The sequence below is a fragment of the Acinonyx jubatus genome, chromosome C2, assembly GCF_027475565.1.
Source record: "Acinonyx jubatus isolate Ajub_Pintada_27869175 chromosome C2, VMU_Ajub_asm_v1.0, whole genome shotgun sequence".
NCBI classification, from domain to species: Eukaryota; Metazoa; Chordata; class Mammalia; order Carnivora; family Felidae; genus Acinonyx; species Acinonyx jubatus.
This window is the reverse complement of record NC_069384.1, coordinates 3,143,076-3,159,419: the sequence shown is the minus strand read 5'-3', so window position 1 is coordinate 3,159,419 and position 16,344 is coordinate 3,143,076. Positions and strand designations below refer to the sequence as shown.

The 16,344-nt window shown below is 58.1% G+C and overlaps 2 protein-coding genes across 7 annotated transcripts in view; one reads left to right on the top strand and one right to left on the bottom strand.

Annotated features, from left to right (window-relative positions):
- PKNOX1 (PBX/knotted 1 homeobox 1) overlaps nucleotides 1-9,286 on the top strand; it is a 57,492-nt gene extending 48,206 nt beyond the window's left edge. For 5 of the 6 annotated variants that reach the window (XM_053220513.1, XM_053220511.1, XM_053220514.1 and 2 more), the window contains 3 exons: nucleotides 1,653-1,729; nucleotides 4,179-4,351; nucleotides 6,559-7,412. In XM_053220513.1, coding sequence (XP_053076488.1) covers nucleotides 1,653-1,729; nucleotides 4,179-4,351; nucleotides 6,559-6,770 — 462 coding nt within the window. In that variant the 3' untranslated portion in view covers nucleotides 6,771-7,412. Of the gene's footprint in view, nucleotides 1-1,652; nucleotides 1,730-4,178; nucleotides 4,352-6,558; nucleotides 7,413-8,226 lie in introns of those variants that run through there. The other variant, XR_008297499.1, reaches the window with a different exon arrangement.
- Nucleotides 9,287-11,012: 1,726 nt separating this feature from the next.
- Nucleotides 11,013-14,580, bottom strand: LOC113594347 (basic proline-rich protein-like). Its single transcript, XM_027041523.2, has 2 exons — nucleotides 12,943-14,580; nucleotides 11,013-12,682 (listed from the first exon to the last, which is right to left on the bottom strand). Exons 1-2 carry the CDS (start codon nucleotides 13,076-13,078, stop codon nucleotides 11,976-11,978), a joined length of 843 nt encoding a protein of 280 aa, XP_026897324.1. The 5' UTR covers nucleotides 13,079-14,580; the 3' UTR covers nucleotides 11,013-11,975.
- Nucleotides 14,581-16,344: the final 1,764 nt, after the last annotated feature.

Sequence of the window (16,344 nt, the reverse complement as noted above, 5' to 3'; positions counted from 1 at the left end):
TTTTGTTTTTGGTGAAAGCACTTAGGTTTCCTGCCCCCTTTGATTTTATGAGCTTCTATTTATTATTTTTTTAAGTTTATTTATTTTGAGAGAGAGAGAGAGAGAATGAATGAGGGAAAGGCAGAGAGAGAGAGAGAGAGAGAGAGAGTCCCAAGCAGGCTCTGCTCTTTCAGCTCAGAGCCCAACGCGGGACTCGAACCCACGAACCCTGAGATCATGACCCGAGCCGAAATCAAGAGTCGGGCCTTTAACTCACCGAACCCCCCAGGGGCCCCGCAAGCACGGTATTTGCATTTGCGCGGCCTCTACCTCCGGCCATGTGCTGTGGGCAGACCGATTGAGCCGCCGTCGTCTGAGGGAGCAGGCACGCTGCGGGGGTGAGCGTGGCACCCCACTGGCGTGACTCCCGCCCACCAAGTGATACTCACGGGAGCCTCTGCCCCCGTGTGCTCTCCGGGGCCCCGGGGCGTCCACAAGGGACGTGGGTGCGCGTAGGTCTGAGAGTAAACGTCTTCACGGTTTCTGCGTGTGGACGGTAATCAGTCTTGGAGAAACCGTTTATGCCGTAGGTGGGAATTATCTTCCTCTGGGACTTCTGTGACTTTGATACGTACTTCTGGTTTAATGCTGTTTTTTTTTAAGTGAAAGGTACTAATCACAAGGGAAGGAGTGACGTAGCAGACACGTGCATCCCCAGCGGTGGCTCGGTCCGCTGACCGCGCATGCTGACCTAGCGGGGCGGCTCCCGAAAAGCCGTCCGCGCGGCCCCTTGTCGGTGTCTCCTCACGATACCCGTGACAGAAACGTGTCACCCCGTGGGACGGGCCTGGAACAGCCTGCCCTGCCCCTTCCCCGCGCCCTCCCGTTTACCCAGCTGTCGGATGGGGAGTGCGTGTGCCCTCCTGCCTCAGTTTCCTCATCTGTAGAATGGGGATGACCGCCATGTCAGAAGTGACCGAGGAAAGCGGTTCACTGTAGGACGTGCAGCCTGATGTCCGTGCCTTCTGGCCGGGTCAGAGCTCAAGCCTCTGTCCACAGCGTGTGCTCCTAACATACCCTCGGCGGGGTGGTCCCTAAATTACCGGCCGTATCACGTGGTTGGGACAGTGACCCCCGCGGTGGCAGCAGCTCCTGGCGGTGGTGGCACCACTTGTGCCGTCTGTGAGCCTCCGGCTGTCGCAGCCCGCCTTTGTCTGGGCCCCAACTGCCGCGTTGGTGCTGAGCGGCTCCGGGAGACGCTGCATGCTGTGCGGGATGTTTCTAAAACAAGTTTGTGAGGCTGAAGGCGTTTTGGCAGAACACTATCGCTGCTCAGCAGTCTTTTTGTTAATGTTTATTTATTTTCAGAGAGAGAGAGAGAGAGAGAGAGAGCATGCACGCAGGGGGAGGGGCAGAGAGGGAGGGACAGAGAGAGAATTGCACGCGGGCTCCACAGCGTCAGCCTGACTCGGGGCTCAGGCTTACAAACCGTGAGATCACGACCTGAGCCAAAATCGGGAGTTGGACGCTGAACCCACTGACCCGCCCGCCCAGGCGCCCCACTACTTAGCGGTTCTTACTAAGGACTGTTCACGCGTTTCTCGTCTACCCAGAGAAGCCGGAGTTCCTGTGTAAACACCGAGGTTCACGGTAACTTTTCTTCTTGTTTGTAGCATCCCTACCCAACAGAAGATGAGAAAAAACAGATCGCTGCTCAGACAAATTTGACACTACTCCAAGTTAACAACTGGTAAGATGCGCCCGCTCCCTGAGGTCGTGCCAGTCAGCGCGATAGAACCCTTGAAAGCACGGACGCTAATCAATAGCGGAATTTGGCTGAAGATTCCTGAGTTCTTTTAACCAGCAGCACTGTCGTCAGGACTGGGATCGGTGGCGGGAGGCTTGAGAAGATTTCAGCACACGCTTTCAGCTTTCGGGCATCAGTGGCCCTCGCGGCGGACTCTCTGCCCTCACGCTGCTTGTGCAGTTAGACTTGCGTGTCTCCGCCACGTTTCTAGCCCCGAGCCCCCACGCTCAAGTCCGATGGCCTGTTTTCACGGGTAACCTTCTCCGGGTGGTGACGGCCGCCATGAGGCATCCTGACCTCGGGGGCACCCCCCGTGGCTCTCCCACCTTTGGGAACCTTGTGCCACTTTGTTCAGCTCTGAGTGGGGGTCCAGGTGGTGGTCCCACCCACAGCGGGGTCCTATGGGGACCTCGGGGCCCTACGAGGGACACGCCTGGGACAGGGTTGACTTCGTGGATGAAACATCCTCCTGTTCTGACTCCGGTGTCACGTACTGTCGTGGACGCCTGAACCCTGACCGCGTGCCCCGGAAATCAGGGCTGCGCCCGTCAGTAATGGCGCTGGGGTCCAGGGGCGCACTTCCATTTTGTGCGGTTGTCACTTGTGTCCTTTGTGTTCACGTGCGCCCGTGTGGACGCGAGTCCAGCTTACAGAACGGGCCCGTGTAGAAGGGAAGAGAGCACACGTCCCATCAGTCGGAAATACCGTTAGAGCTTACACCTGAAGGTCAGGTGGGCTCCAGGGTACGTGACGGGGTCTCCCGGCATACGCAGTCGTCTGTGCGGGACGGGTGCTCAGGTACCGCACCAAACATCTCCGGTATCCTGCCGTGGGCCATTGTTTCGGTTTTGGGAACCGGTGATAGACCATACTCCTTGAACTGTCTCCTGTGGAATCTTGAAATGCCGTTAGCAGAAACGGAGGTTTCACATGTGTTGTCGCTGTGACGTTCGTGACGGCCTAGGACACGCTCCGTTTCCTCCTGTCCCCTCGCGTGACACGTCCTGTCTCGGTTCGGTCCTACCAGTGGTCGATTCGTTGGGGGTGAATGTTAGAGACACTTGTTTGCACATTGTGATGCTTTTGCTGCTGCCTGGCCTTCCCACTTTTCTTCAGGGTTGACTTCCTTGAGCTCTGTTAGCAGAATTGTCTTGTCTAGAAGGTTTGACCTCAAGTTTTTTTTTTTTTTTTTTTTTTAAATTTTGGTTAATGTTTGTTTTTGAGAGAGAAACAGAGCACGAGCAGGGGAGGGGCAGAGAGAGAGAGAGAGACAGAGAGAGAGAAAGAAACAGACAGACAGAATCCGAAGCAGGCTCCAGGCTCCAAGCTGTCAGCACAGAGCCCGACGTGGGGCTCGAACCCACGAACCGTGGGATCCTGACCGGAGCCGAAGTCGGACGCTCAAGCGACTGAGCCACCCAGGCACTCCTGCTTGTTTCTGTTTTTAGGGCGTATCTTCCTGCAATTGTAGATAGTTTTGAATGCAAGGGTTATATTTTTTAAACTGTATTTGACTAATCTCTACCCCCAACGTGGGGTTCAAATTCACGACCTGAGATCACGAGCGGGCCAGCCAGGCACCCGGGACCGTTAGGATTTTAACGCGAAGTGACCTTGTCACTGGTCCGTGCCCAGCTCTGTTCTGTGTCGGGGGCACCGAGAGCAGCGTGTGGTGGCACAGCACCGGGACAGAAGTAGAGCCCGCGTGTCCGCTGGTGCTCGTCTTTCTCTTGCTGTCAGGGTCCCGCTGCGGGGGTTAGCAGGCTGGGCTGCGGCGAGAGGTGAGCCCCTGTCGCTGTCCTCCTGGAGGAGGCCGGGCTGGTGCAGCTGTGGCCTGGTCGGAGCGTGCGGTCCGAGCTCGCCAGCGGCCATGGGCGTCCCGCAGGCTGCGGTCACAGCAGGTGGGGGGTGCGGGGAGACAGGTGCCGGCAGGGGTGCAGGCTTTCTGTCCACGCACTTACAAGCCGCCTGCCCTGCCGACCTCAGGCTCCCGCAGCAGCAGTGGTTGTGCGTGTGCGGGGTCAGGGGTCGGGTCCCCGCGGGGGTGGTGAGTCGCTTCTGAGCTGCCTCGTGGTGGGGTTGGTTAGTGACCTAGGAACTTAGTTCCTCTGGGACTAGCCCGTCGTGAGCGGCGTGCAGGGTCGCAGGTCTGGCCCCAGAGCCGTGCTTGGAGGTGACCACGAGGTCAGGGCGGGACAGGACCCCCGGGTGTGCAGTGTGGCCGCTCCCCGCCCCCCTCCCCGGGGACACCGGCGCCCCACCTGCCATCCACGTGCGCTGGGCCGGGGGAGAGGTGCGCGGGCCACCTGAGGTCCAGGCTGGCTCTGACGCCTCCCCTGTAGGGACGTCTGCTGTCCCAGTGACCGCTTCTGGTGTCGCCCTCCACACCCAGGTTCATCAACGCCAGAAGACGGATTCTTCAGCCCATGTTGGATTCTAGTTGCTCAGAAACTCCAAAAACCAAGAAGAAGACAGCTCAGAACAGACCGGTCCAGAGGTTTTGGCCCGACTCCATTGCTTCGGGAGCTGCACAGCCGCCGCCCAGCGAGCTGGCCATGTCAGAAGGTGGGCCTCGCAGGGACTGGGGGGGCAGTGGGGACGGGGGGGGAGGGGGGGTGTGGGGGGGGCCCAGAGTCTGGGGGAGGGCCTGGCTGCTTGGGGGCAGCAGGGGTGTGGGCAGGGACGGCCTTGACCGCGGTGGCAGCCGTGAGCCTTGGGTCGCGGCGGCTGCGGTGTTTTGCGCGTGACGCGTGAGGGAGGCATCGTGTACGGAGCGCGGTGCGTCTGGGAGGCCCGGTGTCCTGTGCGTTCTGTCCTTTTCCCCCTTTTCGTGTTTCTTTTCCCTGGGAGCTCGGAGCTCAGGATGGAGCTCTGCCAGCCCCCCCACCTGGCATCTCACCCCTTTTCCCTGTGAGCCCCCGCGGCTGGTCCCCTCCGACGGTGTCCCTCTCCCTCATCACAGGCCCCCGTCCCCGCATGCGCCATAAGCACCTTTCCGTGGGCACGCCTTGCCCAGGTGTGGACTGTCTGGGTGTGTGTGGTTCTCGGTGTGTAGGTGGTGTTCCCAGCCCGTCCCCACTGTCTCCTTCTTCCTGTTTTCGCAGCAGTTTGCTGTTCCCGAGGAAAGTTCGCGGCCCTTACGTCTTCAAACACTTTCTGACGCCCCCCCCCCCCCCCCCGCCCTGCCCCCTCCGGGCCCCCAGGTCCCCATCTGTCCCGCTGTTCTTTCTAGGGTTTGGGATTCTGTCTCTCGTTTCCGTTTTGATAGTTTCCACGTCTGTGTTGGGGCTTCGCTAGCCTTTTCTCCCGTGGTTAAGCTGCCACCGGTCCCACCACGGGCGTGTCTCAGGGTGGACATCATAGTGCGCGTTTCCGGAAGTTCGGGACAGTCTTTGGCGGCTCTTGTGGCTCTCCTTCGTAGCATACAGTCACAACAACCGCTTTGATGGCCGCCTCTGCTGGTTCTAACATCTGTCAGCCCCAGGCTGGTTTCCGGTGACCCGGTTTTCTGCTCACTGTGGGTGGTTTTCCTGCCTGGTGATCCTGGACTGGATGGCAGGCCTTGGGAATGCCACCTTGCTGGGGGCGGGTGCTTTTGCACGGGGGCAAGGCTCCCGAGCTCTGTTCCAGCCCTGAAGGGACCCTCTCGTGCCCTGCTCGGTGATCGGCCCTTGTTTGGTGACCAGCGGTGCTCAGTCCTGGGCAGACCACCCGCAACCAAGGCCGGACCTTGGATGGCACCCCACCCCCACGCCCCTCCACCCGCCTGGCCTGGGCATCGTCTTCCGATCTTTTCAGCTGGTTCTTCCCCGGGGCTTGATTGTCTCCTGCCGCCCGTGCGGACCTCCCTCCACCGAACGGACGAGCCGGGCTGTCCACAGATGTGCCGGCCTCGCGGTTGGGACGGGCCCCTCGCAGCGGGCTGTGCATCACGCTTCGTTCTGTTTCTTGAGGGCTGGTGTGTGCATTTGAAGCTTCATCGTTTGGGTTTTGATATGCGGTGGCCTTAGGTTTAAATAATTTATATTTTCAGTTCACGTTTTGTCTTTTAGTCCAAATTACTTTGGATTAGTATTAGGTCTCTCTCCCTCCTTCCGGCCTTGGAAAAGGCAGTGCCCGTGTATTGGGGGAGAAGTTCAAACAAGACTTGCCAGTGACCAGTAAGTTTCTGCCCCGTCTTGGCTTCTGATCTTCTCCAGAAACTGTCCTTATCACCAGTCTCCCGTATATGCTCCCAGCGCATCTGTGACATGACGTGATGTACCGTGTGGGGGGCAAGGACGGATGAGTGAATCTCTTTAAAGGTGTTTCCCACATTCTACCGCCCAACACTGTCTCCCGCTGCCGTCGTCACTTGTCGCTGCTCCTGGAGACCTTCAGGGACGAGCGTGTGAGCCCCCTGGGCTGCTGGGGACCAGCGTGTCCCAGGGTCCTCCTTGTTCCCCTTGTCACACGGTCTCCCCGACTGCGACCCTGGCTCCTTGCCTTTGTCTCCTTGCTCCTCATCTCGTCCTGCGTCCCAGTCTCCTGTTCCCTTGCGGCTCCTGCTTCTGCCCTGCACGCCCGCGTCTGTATGGCCCCTTACGGACCGCCTGCAGACCAGGAACTTGCGCCGCGTATTAGCGGAGGAGGGTCTGACGTCTCCTAACCCCTGGCGATCGTCCCAGAGACTCGCGTGGGGGTCCCAACACGAGGTCGGAGGAGCGAACGGCACCCGGCTGGGTCACGAAGTGTCTCCCTGGGTGGGCGCTAATCTGAACGTTCTGCCGCAGGAGCCGTCGTGACGATCACCACGCCCGTGAGCATGAACGTGGACAGCCTGCAGTCTCTGTCCTCGGACGGCGCCACCCTGGCGGTACAGCAGGTCATGATGGCGGAGCAGAGCGAGGACGAGTCTGTGGACAGCACGGGGGACAGCGGGGCCGCGCTCGCCCCCACCCACATCAGCGGGCTGGTCCTGGAGAACAGTGACTCCCTGCAGTAGGGCCGGCACAGCCCAGAACCGCGGGGCGGGCCTGACTTTTTACAGTTTGCACAGCAAACATTTTACACACTTTTATTTCTGACATGTTTTATACGTAGATGGAGAAGAATGCACTTTTGTATTTCATAGTGAGCTTCGAGAGCGCCCTCGCGGGCGCGGCGACTTTCCGGTGTGCGTGTGTGTGCGTGTGTGCGTGCGCGGGTTTTTAAGGAGATTCTTTAAAGGTTTAACGCTAAAAATGTGATGAATGACAGACACCCCCGTGAGCCCCTAATTAGTTAAAGAATAGTGCTGCCATTTTCTAGAAAATGATGCAGTTTTAATTTCGTTCTGTGGTTGAAGCAGGTCCCAGTGGGCTGGTTTATTTGTGTCGCCCACGATTGGAGAGAAGCTTCTGCACCTTAAAACTGCCAGTGCAAGGTAGACGCCCACGGCAGCAAAGTGCGTGTGGCCCGTGGTGAGCATGCTCTGGTGGACATACGCCGAGGTCCCCACGGACTTGGTGAGCCTGTTTCATTTGCTATATATGAAAAGAAACTCCTATTTTTACCTTGCTGGAATTATTGGATAAAAAGCTATTTTTATAAATTCGCTATGAATTGGATTATGACTATATTGAGGATAAAATTTCTAGAGAAGAAACACACGTGCTTACTATTTCAATTTGGAATGTTCTGAACTGACCAAATTTAGTGAACCTGCCCAAAGGTAGCTAGCATTCCATGGTTCTCCACCATCCCGGGGGAGCTATTGACATGTAGTACCGTAGAAGAAACAAGCGTCTAATGCAATTTTGACACCTTCGGACTTCAGTTTCTATGTAAAAGCTCAGATTGCATTTCACACTTGATCTGAACCTGTATCTAAAGGTGTTTGCTAATAGGACTTAGGTGAGTTAAGTGAGGTGGTAACCAGTAGTCAGAAGCTGTGACCACACACGTCAGTCTAATTTAAATTCGACTACAGTTAAATGGTTACTGCACCAGTTAGCTGTGTATTGTTTTAGAAGTTTTTAGTCGGCCCTATGTTATGCATAGAATGTTTATTATAAACTAATATAAGATGTGCTCTGTGCCACCGGCTCAGAGTGAGGCCCAGTAACCAGCACCCGCGCTGTTACGCAATTAACATGTCCCCAAAGCGACACAGCTCCCCGGGCGGGCTCTCCGGCCTCAGCTCACACGCGTCTGCCGTCGGTCCCGGGGTCAGTATTTTCTCCCCGTACATCGTCGCTTTGGGATTCCCGGCCCCCCCCCCCCACCTCCCACCCCCACCCCCACCCCCGACTTGATCACATGAGGTTTGGAGTAATTTTAGGACTTCCGTTTCCCGGTGACAAGGCAGACCAAAAGAGTAGACTGGGTTTTGTTGCCTTTGTTTTCATTTATTTGCAAGTGGGGCTTTTGCTCAGAAAACAAGCCACCTTGTCTCACCAAGCCTTTGTGTCGTCTTAAAGGGGACGCCCAGTGTTCGTGTTTCTAAAAGGTGGTTTGGTGTTTGGGAAGGTCACCAGTTCTGGAGATTCAGCAGCCATCATCAGTTACGGACCAAGGTTACATTGCAGGATATCTGGAGCTGGGGCAGATTTTTTCTGGAACTGATTCCCCTCCCCCCCCAAAATTGGTTAATTACAGTTAATCACAGAAGACTTATTTCCTAGGTAACTTAGGAGGCGGTAAGAAATACATAGAATTTTCTTTGAAAAATACTTCAGGAGCTTTAAAAGAAAAAGTGGACTAAACTCTTTTGGAGCGAGAACAACATTTTTAAGCAACAGTTGCGTTCCTTATTTATAAACAATTTGTAATATTTTCGGTTTCGTAGATCATTTTAACTTGACCTAAATCCTAACTTGGTTGGACTTCTTGAAACTAGGAGCTGTGGACACCAGCCAGCCACCTCCCTCCCTCCCCAGTCCCTCCAGTCGCCCCGCTCTTTGGGTGCGTGTGGACTCACAGGCAGGTCACTGCCCCCCCCCCCCCCCCCCCCGCCCCAGGGGTCACGTTCACTGAGCTGTGGTAGCCTGTTAGTCGAGGGCTGCACAGACTGCCCGTTTGGAGACAGACGGGGGCCGTGCGGGGTCCTGCTGCCCTCGCTGGCTTGAGATCGGCCTTCCGTGCCCGGTGACGCTCCGCGCCCCCTGCGGCCGAGGCCGGTTTCCTTAGGCTCGAAGTTCTTACCGGGTTCGGAGGACTAGGATAAGCCGTCCAGAGACGGGGCGCTCGTGGAGAGGCCTCAGCTTCCCCCCCACTCTCCCCGCGAATAACCGAGGTGCTCGGGGACAACCTTGGCGTGGCAAGCCGTTTCGGCTCATAAAACCGCTGCCCGGCGTGCCTGTCGTCGGTTTGCATTTTATAAACCCCCATCTTCCGGCCCTCGGACCTTCAAGAGAACCTCTGAAAATGGGACTCCCTCGAGCGTTCATTTTCACGGAGCAGATGCGATCCTGACTTTGCGCCAGAAGGACGCTCCGGATGTGTCCCCAGACCCAGAGTAAGAACGTCGTTACCCTCCCGCGGCTTGGCCGGCCCCGGCTTCCGTTTTCTGGCTGCAGGTAGCGCCGTCCGTTTCAGTCTCTGTCTGGGACGCACGGCGGGGCAGCAGCTGGTACCAGAGCGCACCCGCGGGTCGCAGCGGCCTTTTCTGGGCGGCCCTCACCTGTGTGAGCCGGCTCGGGGCCCTTGCCTTTCAGACAGACCCAACCCTACCTGGACGGTGGGCAAGGCCACCTCTGGCGGTCAGGGACGGAAGTGACCCAGCAGTCTGCCTTTGTTTTAGTTGTGTTCGGTCTACGAACTGACAATCTTTAAAATGTGAATACTGTCACGGTATGTTTTCTTGGATTGTTGTCTCGAAAGGGGATTTTTGTGAAGCAATTGATTTATCAAAGCAAAAAAATTAAAAGTAGAAACATGCTTCGTGGATGTGTCATTTTGTAAAGCTGGTGGCACCGTGAGCTGTTTTTCCATTTTAAGGAAAACACTCAAATTGGTGACGGGTTTCGCTGGGGATGCGGGGCTCGTAGTGACCCCTGCACGTTGTTGGAAAAGGAGGATTGCACTGGAGCACTCAGGTCCATTTGCATCTTCTGGAATCTTCTTCAGCTGCTCACTTCCATTAGCTGTTGGCATTCCGGGAAAGAATCGGAAAGCTTTTGTTTGTTTTTTGTTGTGGTTTATCATAAATGTAATTATTTTGACAGTAATGGGAAAATGCTTCGTCGGTGACATATTGCCTATCATAGCGCGTGTTGTGGAATGACCCACGGCCGCTCCCGGGCACGTCGGAGCGCCACGTTAAAGCCTTTTCAGCGAGGTTTCTTCTTCGTAGGCCAGTGTGTTAGAACTCCCCCCACGCTGTTTATGCTCAGAGGCTAAGGTCAGCAGACTCGAGTATTTTTAAAAAGTGCATCTGAAATTGCAAGCCTTGCGGGTGACTAGACAAGCCGGCTCTGAAGTCTGTTGTTTTAGGAAACGTTCTGAGCAGTTTGGTGGCAAACGGAGCCCCTGTGTGCTCTCTCCAGCTCCACTAGGTCAGAGGTGAGAGGCGGACATGAATTGTTAATCAGGTGAGACCTTGGCCCGGTCCTTGACGCCTTGAGGGTTCAAGGGCTTTGTTGGTAAAAGGAAGAAATTGGTATATAAGGTTTATTCTAGCTCAAAAATTAACATTTATTTTCTTCCGAGGTTTTATTTAAATCCAAGTTAGTTAACCTTCTCCGCAGTCTTGGCTTCAGGAAGAGAACCCAGTGGTTCATCACTTCCATACGAAACCTGGTGCTCATGCCAACAGGTGCCTCCTTAACGCCCGTCACCCATCTAGCCCCTCCCCCCACCCACCTCCCCTCCTGTCGAAAATGTTATAACTAATAAAATCCTATCCGTCTGTCTGGAGAGATGAGTAAATGAGTGATGACGTGGCGAACCCTGAAAATAAGAAACCTGTTCGGATCAATGTTTGCATTCGGTTATTCTCTGCGGAGGTCATTACGTTCTGCGTTTGGTGTTTGGCCCGAGTGCTGTGCTCTAGACATTCTGAGAAGCAGTTCTCAGTGGCAATTATTTTTGCCCTTTCACAACAGGCCCTGCCGTCTTCGCTAAGACATAAGATCTCCGAACCGTTTTTACGCTCGAGTTTGCACGGCTGCAGAGCAGAGCGTCGAGGCACGTGGGACCAGGAGACAGAGGACCCCAGGCAGGCGGCGGGCCCGGGGCTGCCTTCCGGGGCGCCCACCGGCCTGGTCCCGCCGCCCAAGGAGGCGGCCCACCTGCTCTCAGCTAAGGCCTGCCTGGGGTGGCCCACTGGACTAACCGGTATTTTCCACGCAGACGGCATTTAGGAGGCAGATCTCGCACAGGTGGTTCCGTGTCCCGCATCGTCATTTAAATGAACCCAGGACGTCAGCCTGCAAAAGCCGGTGGTGACTTTAATATGAACGAGGAATTCTTAAGTTGCAGTGTGGTTGAAAAGGCACGTTTTAAAGATGTCGATGGCTTTAGTTGCTTAGGCGTTTTTAGAGAATGGCGTGTAGAAAGAAATCAGGTACGTTTTAAAATATTTTGCTTTACGTCACCTCAGTTTCCTCTGATACTAACACAGCGGTCGTGTCAGAAAGAAGCGGTGAGGCCTGTAACCGTTTACGCTCGCTGCCAGTGTAGACCTGAGCTCTCGAAACCAGAGTTCTGTTAGACACGGCTGGAGCTGGAGGCAGAGCAGCCACGGAAGGAGTGTTTCTAGAAGGAGAAGTTGAGTGTGTGGAGGACGATGGGCTGGGCCCCCAGGAGGTCGCTGATCAGAGCAGGTGGAGAGAAGTCGGGGGAGGGCCAACGCCAGCGGTCCGGGGGCCGCGGGGGGACGGCGCTGGGTCAGTGGGACATGATGAGGGGCGTCTTTCTCACCTCGTGGGAGGCCTTTTAAGACCCCAGACACGTAAACGGCCCAGTGGGTTTGGCCGGATCCAGAGGAAGCCTTTGTGCCAGGGAAGGACGCTGTGCACCGAGCAGGTGGGAATCTGAGGGAAGTGTTTTTCTTTTCTAACATCGACACCCAGCGGGGAGTCCGCGTTTACGTTTGAGGGGAGAGTCCTGCAAGTCAAAACGAAGAGGCCTGGCAACCCAGAGCGGGGCAGGGGACGTCGTGGGCAGGTCCCCGCAGGGCCAGTGTGAACACTGCCCGGCCCGCCGGTGGCTCACCACAGTCAGGGATCTAGGGCTTGAAGCTGCTTTGTCTCCGAAATGGGGGCCTGTGGCCTGGGGGTAGGACCCTCCTCACCGGGACCGCCGTCGCGGGGTCCTCCCGGTGTGCGCCGTCCCACAGGCCCAGCCGGGGGGCCGCGACAGGATCCCCTGAGGGCCTCTGCGGGACATCCTGGGCGCCCGGGCCGGGGAGAGGTGAGGGGTGGTGGGTGCAGGGCTGTAGGCGGATGAGCCAGGTGCGCGTGGCAAGCAGGTGTTCTGGGGTCTGGCTCGGTTGACGGGGGGGGGGGGTCGGGCCTCCTGACTCGGACGGAAGGCCGCGTGGCGGTGGAGGGGCAGGGGGACCAGGGCGGGTCGTCCTCGGGGCCCAGGAATGGGCCTCCCCCTCCGTCAGGTCATCCGTGCAGGGCAGGGGGAGTCCAGTTCCGCGGCAGCCTTTTACCCCCACGTCCCTCCAGCTGGCGAGGCCCTGCCCCTGCCCCCTGCACCAGCCCGGGCGAGGCCGGAGGTGGAGGCCCGGGCCCTCCGGGTTCAGCCTGTGCTGCGGGCACATCCCGGGGCGCAGGGCCCCCCTTCTCAGCCCTGCCCGCTCGCGCCTCTGCGGCAGGTTGCCTTCCGTCGGGGAACAGTCTTGGGAGGCAGGGGGCCTCGGGCCAGAAGTAGGGCCTTCAGGGGGCGGCGGCAGCTCCTCCCCTCGTGGATTAGGGCCTTTGCTCCCTGTGAGGGAAGGGTCGGGCTGGCGGGTGGGGGTCTCCCCGGGCCCTGCCCTGCCCCCCAGCACCCCTGTGAGTGAACACGGCCTCTTGTGGGGGGGGGGGGGGGCGGGCCCCTAACGTCCGGGCTGTCGTCTTTCCCCTCCCGGTGCTCTGCTGAAGGGGGGCCGCCCCGAAGGGGTTTGTCCCTCTTTGGATCCAGTCACCGGGTAGCCCCGCAGCCGCAGCTCTGAGCACAAGGAGACGTAGGATGCAGTGGGTTACCCGCTGCCCGTGTTGTCAGGCTGACGTTCTCGGGGCCTCTCCGCCTGGAGTGGGAGCAGGGTGGCAACAGGACGGACAGTGAGGTTGGAAGACAGGTCGGAGGGGAGGGGAGGGAGGCAGAGGCAGGCCTGTGCATCCCGCCGCTCTGTCAGGCTGTCAGGACACGCACGTCCCAAGCCGGGTACCCGGGGTGGAGGGACGCAGGGACGCGGGGCCTTGTCCAAACCTTGTCCAAACCCCGCGTGTGCGGTCCGTCACCAGCTCTCGGGAGGCCCAGCGGTTAACGCCGGGATCCGGAAGGGGAAAACGCGGCTTGCAAATCATCCTTACTTGGGATTGGAGAGGTTGTCTCACGGTTCGCTGCCCGTCGAGTGGACGTCCTGTAACCGTTCGGATCCTGAATCTTTGCCTGGGAGTGTTCGTTTTCTGCAGTGTCGGGGCCTGGTGGCTGCTTACAGTTTTCCCCAGTGGCCTCGGCGGTATTTCCAGCCCTGCGTGCTCTCCTGGGCCTTTGGCCGTTGAGTGAGACCCTTCTGAGCCTGGGCCAGGTTTTGTTCCCGCCGTGACGTCAGAACTGGGTCACCCAGAGTGTCTGACCGCGGCCTCCGCGGTTTCCAGCAGCCTCCCGTCCCTGTGCCCCCCAGTCCTCCCGTCTTGTCAGTGGCCTTGGACTGTCTCTCAGGGTCGTCACACGTGGTTCATCTGCCTTTGCCTTTCCTTAAAGGTGTAAGCTTTTAGTGGAGTAAATACCTGTTTCAAAATGCAACTTTTGGGTCGCCCCGGTGGCTCAGTTAGGTGTCCGACTTCGGCTCTGGTCAGGATCTCACTGATGGTGGGTTCGAGCCCGGTGTCGGGCTCTGTGCTGACAGCTCGGAGCCTGGAGCTCGTTTCGGATTCTGTGTCTCCCTCTCTCTCTGCCCCTCCCCCACTCATGCTGTCTCTTTCTCAAAAATGAATAAATGTTAAAAAAAATTTTTTTAATGCAACTTTTGATTTTATTCACTAAATTAGAAATACCTGGCATGTATTTGTTACCGTACGTTAAACTCTCACTTAATTTTAAATTTAAAAAATCTAGACGGCTCAAACGGTCCTGAGGCCATCAGCTTGCACACACACTGCCCGCCGAGCTCGCCCACCAGGCAGCACGCAGGGTCCCTGCTCACCGGTGAGCGTGTGCCCTGGTGGAGCGCCCACGAGCACCCTGCCCGGGTAGCCGGGGGACACGCCGCGCAGCCAGAGCGGGCCTCCCGCCATAAGGCCAGCTTTCGGGGACCCCAGCGGGCGCCAGGGTGGGTGGTGCCCTGATGGGGCATCGCCTGCTGGCGTCTGCCTCACCCTGCCCGGTCAGCGGGCCAGGCCTCCCTCCTCTCCCCGCTCTCCCGGTGGTTCCGGTAAAGGGTTAAGAGGGATCGGCAGGCCACCCTGGCCGCGCCCGCTGGCTTGTAAAGCTCCTCTGTTCTCCTGACCCCGTGGCCTCTGCTGTAAGAGCCAGCAGCCCGGACACGGTCGCCGGGACCTTGGAAGCCGGGGACTCACCCAGTGCAGAGCATTAGCGCACACGTGTGTGTGGGTGGGACTTGTCACGTGTGACCTCCAGACCAGCGAGCTGACCCGAATAACCAAAGCCGGCCTCTGGTGAGGGCGCTGCTCTGGGGAGGCGGTCTGTCGGTGACCAGGCAAAAGTGCTCCTGCATCAGACAGGCACCAAGCCCAAAATGAGGGGCAGCTCCTTGGCTCGGCTCTGGAACGTTCTCCCCTGCTCATTCTGGTCCCTTGGGCCTGTCGTGACTTTGTCGGCACATGTCTGCCCCGGGGCCTTTGCACTGGCCGTGCCTGAAGCCTAAATAGGATTCTTACCTGCCATCTGCTGCTAGGCAGCCTCATACATCTTTCTAGTCTCAAATGTCCCCTTTCGGTGGGCATCAGCTCAACCTGCTTCTCCGCTCTCTGCAACCCTTTTCCTGCTTTTTCTTTTCTGTCATTGTAGTAAAATACACATAACGTAAATACACCATCTTAACTAAATTTTTAAGCATACGGTTCTGTGGCATTAGGTACGTTCACATGGTTGTGCAACCCATCCCCACCATCCGTCTCCAGAACTTTCCGCTTTCCCAAACTGAAACTCCGTCCCCATTAAATACGCCCACTCGCCATCCGTCTCCCTTGGCCCCTGATGGCCCCCGTTCTACTTTTCGTGTTTATGGGTCTGACCCTTCTAGGTACCTCTGTGAGTGTGACTTCTGTGACTGGTTTACTTCATGGAGCACAATGTCCTCAAGGTTCGTCCCCATATCGTGTGTCAGAAGGTCCTTCCCTCTTAAGGCTGGGTAATATTCCGCCGCGTGGATAGACCGCACTCGTTTCACCTGCCAATTTCTCGGCAGGAATCGGTCCTTGATCCCACCCACCAGACGGTCCGGTGTGGAGGCCTTTGTGATTCCAGGGCCTGGAGCCGTGTCTGGTGTGAAGGGGTGCTTGGTAACGTCTGCTGGGCGCAGAACGAGCTGTTAGTGTCTCTGTGCTGTCAGGCCGCCCCCTCCCCCCCCCCACCCCAAGGCTGCTCCGATGTCCCCCTGCCGGGAGTGGCAGAGGCCCATGCCCGGGACAGGGGGAGATACCTGCCCACTTAGGGGTCAGCGGTGGCCAGCACTCCCCACCGTGGGCCTTTTCTCCCCCTGATCGTCACTAATCCAGTAGATCAGGAAGAAGCTTGCTTTCGGCCTATGTCCCTGAGAACAAGCTGTCAGGCCAGCCTCCCGGGGAGTGAAGTGTCACTGATGGTATCTTAAGCCAAGGCGACAAAACCCCGGAAGAGGCTACTTCCAGCCCCTGCCGGGGCCATCGTGGAGGACAGCCGGCCCCTCCTCCCACAGGCTGGGCTCCGGGAATCCGGCGTGCACCCAGCTGTGACAGAAGGGCCGAGAATACGGCCACCCCCAGGCGGCCGTGGGGGAAACGTCCCCTCTCCGGGCTTCTTGCTGGAAGAGACGCAGTCGTGGCTCATTCGGCAAGAAGGAAACTGCCAGGAAGCCCAGACTCCGGCGGTGCCGAAGCCGGAGGACCCGGCTCAGGCTGGCTGCCAGTCCACAGCTGGTCGCACCAGGAATGGGGCGGAAGGCACTCGGCCGCCCCCACCCCACGCACCGGCCCGGGTCCTGCAGGGGCTCCGGGTGGTGCATCCGACGCCAAGCTCGTCAGGTGCCCACACTGTAGCTGCAAAGCGGTACCGGAGAGCGATCGGCGCTTCCTGGTCTGCAGCTCGGAAGGTGGGCTCTGTCTCCCACCGGGAGAGACACCAGAGACCAGGCGAACCACGCCTGCTGGGCACGGCCCGGAGTGACCGTGGGAGGAAGGGGCCTGCCGGCCGTGCGGGGCGGATTCCGGGTTTGGACCCGA